This window comes from Oncorhynchus gorbuscha, linkage group LG18 (genome assembly GCF_021184085.1).
Source record: "Oncorhynchus gorbuscha isolate QuinsamMale2020 ecotype Even-year linkage group LG18, OgorEven_v1.0, whole genome shotgun sequence".
In the NCBI taxonomy this organism is placed as follows: Eukaryota; Metazoa; Chordata; class Actinopteri; order Salmoniformes; family Salmonidae; genus Oncorhynchus; species Oncorhynchus gorbuscha.
This window is the reverse complement of record NC_060190.1, coordinates 26,178,988-26,186,886: the sequence shown is the minus strand read 5'-3', so window position 1 is coordinate 26,186,886 and position 7,899 is coordinate 26,178,988. Positions and strand designations below refer to the sequence as shown.

The window sequence follows — 7,899 nt, the reverse complement described above, 5'->3', positions numbered from 1 at the left end:
GGGTTCAAGTCCATGCTCTAGCTGGGCTTCTCAAGGACATTGAGACTTGTCCTGAAGCCACTCCTGCGTTGTCTTGGCTGTGTGCTTAGGGTCGTTGTCCTGTTGGAAGGTGAACCTTAACCCCAGTCTGATGTCCTGAGCGCTCTGGAGCAGGTTTTCATCAAGGATCTCTGTACTTTGCTCTGTTTATCTTTACCTCCATCTTCACTAGCCTCCCAGTCCCTACCGCTGAAAAACATCCCCACAGCCACCACGCTTCACCATAGGGATGGTGCCAGGTTTCCTCCAGACGTGACACTTGGCATTCAGGCAAAACAGTTCAATCTTGGTTTCATCAGACCAGAGAAACTTAAACACTTAACATTAAAACAGTATATTCAGTTAAACGTTAGCCTTCGATGAGTTATTGTTCTCTACTAGTCAGGCAAACATGATATAAAACAAGAACCTTCAAGAAGGCTGTCATGTGCCTTTTATTGAGTGGCTTTTGGCTGGCCACTAATATAAAGGCCTGATTGGTAGAGTGCTGCAGAGATGGTTGGCCTCATGGAAGGTTCTCCCATCTCCACAGAGGAACTCTGGAGCTCTGTCAAGAACCATCAGGTTCTTGGTCACCTCTCTGGCCAAGGCTACTCAATTTGGCAAGGTAGCCTGCTCTAGGAAGTCTTGGTGATGCCAAATGTCTTCCATTTAAGAATGGAGAATGGAGGCCACTGTGTTCTTGGGGACCATTAGTGCTGCAGATATTTTTTGGTACCCTTCCCCAGATCTGTTCCTTGAAACAATCCTGTCTGAGCTTTATGGACAATTCCTTTGACCTCATGGCTTGGTTTTTGTACTGACATGCACTGTCCACTGTGGGACCATTATATAGACAGGTGTGTGCCTTTCCAAATCATGTCCAATCATTATAATTTTTCCACAGGTGAACTCTAAATCAAGTTGTATAAATATCAAGGATGATCAATGGAAACAGGATGCACCTGAGCTAAATTTCAAGTCTCTCAGCAAAGGGTCTGAATACTTACATAAATAAGGTATGGTTTTTATTTTTAATAAATACTAATACGCAAAGATTTCCTAAAAACCTGTTTTTGAATCGTCATTGTGGGCTAGTGTAGATAGCTGAGGACTTGTTATTTATTTAATCCATTTTAGAATAAGGCTGCAACGTAACAAAATGTGGAAAAAGTGAAGGGGTCTGAATACTTTCCGAAGACACTGTACTGTACCTTTATCCTATTCTGTCAGTTAAATACTGGCTTTTTTTTACTGCATATAAGGTCAGGTAGGTCAGCCTGGAAAGTCAGGATCCAGTAACAAACTTCTTCCTATTCCGCTGGGGAGAGGGATGAAACCGAACGAATACCATAAACATAAGCAATCATTTTTTACACCACTTTATTTATTTATTACAATTAATTAAATTATCTTTTCTTGAGTGTCGACTACTCCCCTTACCTTTTCCATTTAAAACAAGTCCAGTATGTGACTACTCTTTTTAGAAACTGAAAAGTCCTGAAGAGAGGGGGTAGGGAAGGGGTCTGGGATGGGTTTTGAGTAAAGAATGAAGGAGTGATGACTTTCCCAGGTGCCTCTACTCCAGGTGAGGAGATGTTCATATTTAATGTGATATTCTGGATTTCCTCTTCTTTCTCCCCTTCTGGTTTTATTCCACACCATTCTCTGAGTCATCTCCTTGCTCTCTGTCCATTAGCAGAGCAGCGTATTTACCGGGTGAGCTGAATTTCTGAAACAAAAAACAAAATAGAGCAGGAGAGATCCTAACATTGCTCACTTGGTCCCACTTTACAATAAAAGTTCTAAATACTTATGCATTTACATGGTACAGTGCAACTACAGGTAACGGATATAACAGTTGTCGTAACATGCTGACCACACCGCTCACGTCGCAAAATAAATTTAAACATACATGCTATTCAATTATAGCGCCAACAAGCGTCTGTGTTGCTAAATTGGAAGTCAGTTCTATTTGTGACGCTGAACGCTGTGCAAGTCCTGCCTCTCCCATCTCCTCGGTTTATAGAAGCAGATACCCACATGCCATCTCCTCATTGGTTATACCCACATGGGTGATGGAAAGATGAACCAAGTTCAGTCAGTCATGGTAACTATGAAAGTTATATGCCAATCGCAATATAAAGTACAAAGAAGAAAAAGCGTGGGAGGAGAGATGACTAGAAACTATTCCGTTGACTGTTTTATGTGTGGATTTATTGTCGGAGTAGAGGACCTTGTGCATTTCAGGTAAAATAAAAACTCAATGTTTATATCCCAGGACAAATTAGCTTGAAACAGTAAGCTAGCTAGCTAAATTGCCATAAATGTTTAATGCTTTTCGACCTGTCCCCAAAGTGATGTAATTGCTTTAGAGTTTGTTTTGATATTTCAACCTACGTTTCGTGATTGCATTTGGTGTGGGGGGACAAAATCAATTTGCACACAATGGCGCTCGGACGGTTTGGGTACAGTCTTAGAACTATATCACACTGCACCTAAACTGTAATTACACTGTACCTGCTATGCATTATATGTATGCATAACTCTTTTGTATATATATACATATTTTAGAAAACGTGTCAAAATGTGACCCATGTTTTTCCTGTTATATGACTTTGCAATAAAAGCCAAAAAGACAGAAGAACAAAAAAGGAAACTGAGGAAAAAGGCTGGTGACGATGAGGGACACTGAAAGGGCGGTTACACGGGCAGTTTCAGTAGAGGACTGAAGCCAATGTGAAGGGATAAATGCGGTAAAGGACTGAAGACTTTCAGTGGAAGATTGATTATTCAGAAACTGAAACTACCCCTGTATCATCAAAACTTTACATGGGAGGTGGGAATTGTGTGTGGGGGTTTGGGGAAAATACACTATGGGGTGTGTCAAGACCACTTTATGTGGCACCAGAACTCACAAGGGTGGGGGACTCTTCGTATTTCTTTGGCTCTGGTGCAGGTCTTGAGTCTCGGCCTCTTCTTTTAGACTTTCTACAAACAGAATAAAGACCAAGATAAACTTCACTGTCCAGCTAAGTCTTGCAGCGGGTCAGAGCCTGTGAGTGCACAAACTGGCACTAGCACACTGCTCAACAGTAGGACACTAAATAATTCCAATTGATCCAATATGATCCACTCATAAGTGGATATGCAGGAGACAACTAATAATATTCACCCTCCCAATCTCTTGAATAACCTCTAAAGGCTGGTTAACAGGTAACACTCGTGTTGGTGACTTAGACTTATGTCCTCAACATGACACATTTCTGTTTAAGGCCCAAACAAGCATTCCTGATTTAACTACTCAACTAAGTCAAGCTCAGGTGTGCTTGTGCGGGGCTAGAACACAAATGTTATAAGTTGGGGATACTGACCAACATCTGTGACAACACCATGAGAACGTATGCAATCTTAACTAGTTCCATCCAGTTTAAAGAAGTGGACAAAAACGTTTCCTCTTGCAACGACACATGCAAGAAAACACCCACATGAACGCACACCTCCATGTCACAAACCTCTATTTCAGTGAGATTTCTTTTTCATGAGGAAAACCAAGGCGAAATCAGCCAGTACTATTACCAAAGATATTTTGGATCGCCAAGTTAGGCACCTTGCAAGCAAATACTAGAATACTAGTGAAATATTTCTAATCATATTTATTATTTGCATGGCGAGCCAACAAGCTAGCAAGAATGCAGAGTGTTGCTGGCAAGGTAACAAGTGAGCTAGCTGCTGCCTCCCGAGTGGCGCAATGGTCTAAGCCACTGCATTGCAGTGCAAGCTGTGCCAGCCACTAGAGATTATGGGTTCGTGTCCAGACTCTGTCGCAGCCGGCCGCGACCGGGAGACCCATGGGGCGGCGCACAATTGGGCCAGCGTCGTCCGGGTTAGGCCGGCAGGGATGTCCTTGTCCCATCACACACTAGCGACTCCTGTGGCGGCCCGGGCGCAGTGCACGCTGACAAGGGCGCCAGGTGTACGGTGTTTCCTCCGACACATTGGTGCGGCTGGTTTCCGGGTTAAGTGGGCATTGTGCCAAGAATCAGTGCGGCTTGGTTGGGTTGTGTTTCGGAGGACGCACGGCTCTCCACCTTCGCCGAGTCCTACCAATTGGATACCACAAAATTGGGGAGAAAAAAAAAGGGAGAAAAGAAATGAACAATTCTCACTAATTAGTCAAACGCACACAAGGTCCTGGAACAAAACTAGTTTGCTAGCTTGCGACCACAGTCAGCATTTTTACATTTTCTTACATTTACACTGACATCGCCAACTACTGTTCTGGAGTGTAAGATGTATACAGTGCATAAAATGCGCTGAGAGTTCGTTGAGTCCCACACTGGAATTAGCGATCTAAACAAAGTCTAAAAGTGTGAATTCTACTCCCCACAAGCATTCACTACAACCCTTACGCGGTTGTTATTTTATCATTAATATTTACATAATACAGTCATGGTAAATTAATGTTCAAAACTTCCAAATGATCATGTTGTGCTTTTGTAGTGAAGACAAGCTAGCCCTGGCTTCTTGTCTCATGCTGTGCAGTCACCTTTGGGAAAGCCATGAGTCGAGGAATAGGCGGTTGCATCCACATTCTCCTCACCGAGAACAGTATTGGGCCCTGGTGAAGGCGCTTCCACTTAGCTAGCAAGCATTTGAGGACCTTTGTTTTGAAGGATAAGGGTAGCAATTGCATTTCTTTTAACTTTCTTCTTTCCCAACAACGGTTGACGCACCAACCATAAACCAACCTTTAGAGGTGCCCTGGCTGCAATACCCTGTCTATTCCACTAATGCCACTCGTTTTGGGCTGACCTGTCTTCCTCCCTTCGTCGGTCTCTGTTGTCCCCCTCTCCTCGGCCATCTGGACTGGGGCTCGCCCTCTCCCCCATGGTGGGCCCCAGTCCAGATGCACACCGTCCACTTTATTCTCGTCTGGAAGGGAGAGCCCAGACAAAATCTGTCAACAGCTTGATAACACCAGGGGTGTGTACATAAGGAACAAAGAGACACATTTTATGGAAAAGAGTGTTATTTCTACTGGATTCAGGTCCTTTGGTGCCTTTTAAATACTACTCTGGGAAAGTAGCAGACACTGCACCCGTACAAGACCAAGCGTTCCCCACTTTGCGTTACAACAGGGCTGCCCAGTTTTGTTCCTGCCGTCTCCTCTTTCCTGGGTTTTGTTTCAACTGACAATTCAGTAAATTAGAGTGATTCCAATTATTCAAAGTTACTTCCGTTGTCCCATCTCATCATCCACATTCATTTGAAATTATTGTGTGTGAGTGAAGTACTGGTGGGCGAGCTTCCACATTGCTTGTCGTCAAACCTCCAGACCAGCTAGCCAATGAAACAAGACAAGAGAACCAACAGGAGAGATTATCCAGGACCAGAATTGGGCAGTGCTACTCTTCAATTCATTTCAGTCAAGACGTGGCCTCCTCGTCCAAATCCACCCAATCGCTCCCATATCCTCTGCTTTAGCTAATCATTATAATAATAATAATATAATAATATGCCATTTAGCAGACGCTTTTATCCAAAGCGACTTACAGTCATGTGTGCATACATTCTACGTATGGGTGGTCCCGGGGATCGAACCCACTACCCTGGCGTTACAAGCGCCATGCTCTACCAACTGAGCTACAGAAGGACCATTAAACTCTAGAAGGGTAGAAGAGCTAGAAGGGGAAACAATCACCAATTTATACGGAACAAAAAAATAAAACGCAACATGTAAAGTATTTCATGAGCTGAAATAAGATCCCAGAAATGTTCAATACGCACAAAAAGCTTATTGTGAACACATTTATTTACATCGCTGTTAGTGAGCATTTCTCTATTGCCAAGATAATCCATCGACCTGACAGGTGTGGCATATCAAGAAACTGATTAAACCGCATGGCAGCTAGCCTAGTGGTTGGAGCGTTGGACTAGTCAGGGAAAGGTTGCAAGATCGAATCCCCGAGCTGACATGGTACAAATCTGTCGTTCTGCCCCTGAACAAGGCAGTTCTTGGTGACAGGGGGGCAGTATTGAGAAGGTTGGATGAATAAGGTGCCCAGAGTAAACTGTTTGCTATTCTGTCCCAGATTCTAATATATGCATATGATTAGTAGTATTGGATAGAAAACTCTGAAGTTTCTAAAACTGTTTGAATGATGTCTGAGTATAACAGAACTCATATGGCATGCGAAAACCTGAGACAAATCCAACCAGGAAGTGGGAAATCTGAGGTTTGTAGTTTCATTTAAGTGATTGTCTATCCAATATGCTGTGTCTATGGGGCCAGATTGCACTTCCCAAGGCTTCCAGCAGATGTCAACAGTCTTTATAAAGTTGTTTGAGGCTTCTATTGTGGAAGGGTGTCGAATAAGAGCGGTTTCAACAAGTGGACTAGGCTGAGGCCAATCAGTTGTTTACCGAGCGGTCACGCGAGCGCACCGTTCCTTCCATTTCCTCTGTAATGAATACGCTATTGTCCGGTTGGAATATTATTGAAGATTTATTATAAAAAGACCCTAAGGATTGATTGTAAACATCTTTTGACAGGTTTCTACAAACTGTAACGGAACTCGTTACTTCTCGTCTGGATTTTGCGCTCGCGCATTGTGCCTTTGGAAACGTGAACAAAACTGAGGTATTTGGACATAAATATGGACGTAATCGAACATTTCTTGTGGAAGTCCTGGGAGTGCATTCCGACGAAGATCAGCAAAGGGAAGTGAAGATTTATAATGCTATTTATGACTTTTGTTGACTCCACAATTTGGCGGATAACTGTATGGCTTGCTTTTGTGGCTGAACGCTGTTCTCAGATTATTGAATATTATGCTTTTGCCATAAAGCTTTTTTGAAATCTTACACAGCAGTTGCATTAAGAACAAGTTTATCTTTAATTCTATGTAAAACATGAATCTTTCAAAGTTTATGAGTATTTCTGTTATTTGCAATTTCTCCGGATGTTTTGGAGGCATTTCTGAACATGGCGCCAATGTAAACTGAGGTTTTTGGATATAAATATGAACTTGATCGAACAAAACATACATGTATTGTGTAACATTGAGTCCTGGGAGTGTCATCTGATGAAGATCGTCAAAGGTTAGTGATTCATTTTATCTATATTTCTGCTTTTTGTGACACCTCTCTTTGGTTGGAAAATGGCTGAATGCTTTCTGTGACTAGTTGCAGACCTAACATAATAATATGTTCTGCTTTCGCCAAAAAGCCTTTTTCAAATCGGACACTGTGGTTGGATTAAAGAGAAGTGTATCTTTAAAATGGTGTAAAATACTTGTATGGTTGAGGAATTGTAGTTATGAGATTTGTTTTGAATTTGGCACCCTGCAATTTCACTGGCTATTGGTGAGGTGGGAAACTAGCGTCCCGAACGATCCCAGAGAGGTTAACCCACTGTTCCAAGGCAGTCATTGAAAATAGGAATTTGTGACTTGCCTAGTTAAATAAAGGTATATATATATATAATTACACAGGTGCACCTTGTGTTGGGGACAATAAAATACCACTAAAATGTACTGTTTTGTCACACAACAGAATGCCACAGATGTTTCAAGTTGAGGGAGAGTGCAATTGTCATGCTGACTGCAGGAATGTCCACCAGAGCTGTTACCGGAGAATTGAATGTTGCTTATGGTAGAGAAATTCTCTTCCATTTGTAAGAATTTGTCAGTACGTCCAACCGGCCTCAACCACGCCAGCCCAAGACTTCCACATGTGGCTTCTTTCACCTGAGGGATCGTCTGAGGAGAGGGGTTTTGATTTGAAATATTACGTTCCCCATTAGCGACAGCTAGTCTTACTGGGGTCGGAAGGGAACGTTGCTGAGGAGTATTTCTGTCTGTAATAAAGCCATTTTGT

At 42.6% G+C, this 7,899-nt stretch overlaps 1 protein-coding gene across 7 annotated transcripts in view; it reads right to left on the bottom strand.

The window, feature by feature from the left end:
* Nucleotides 1-1,384: 1,384 nt before the first annotated feature.
* LOC124002902 (eukaryotic translation initiation factor 4B-like) overlaps nucleotides 1,385-7,899 on the bottom strand; it is a 50,760-nt gene continuing 44,245 nt past the window's right edge. For 6 of the 7 annotated variants that reach the window (XM_046310724.1, XM_046310727.1, XM_046310728.1 and 3 more), the window contains exons 12-13: nucleotides 2,937-3,009; nucleotides 1,385-1,750 (exon numbers count right to left, since the gene is read on the bottom strand). In XM_046310724.1, coding sequence (XP_046166680.1) covers nucleotides 1,670-1,750; nucleotides 2,937-3,009 — 154 coding nt within the window. In that variant the 3' untranslated portion in view covers nucleotides 1,385-1,669. The remainder of the gene's footprint in view (nucleotides 1,751-2,936; nucleotides 3,010-7,899) is intronic. The other variant, XM_046310729.1, reaches the window with a different exon arrangement.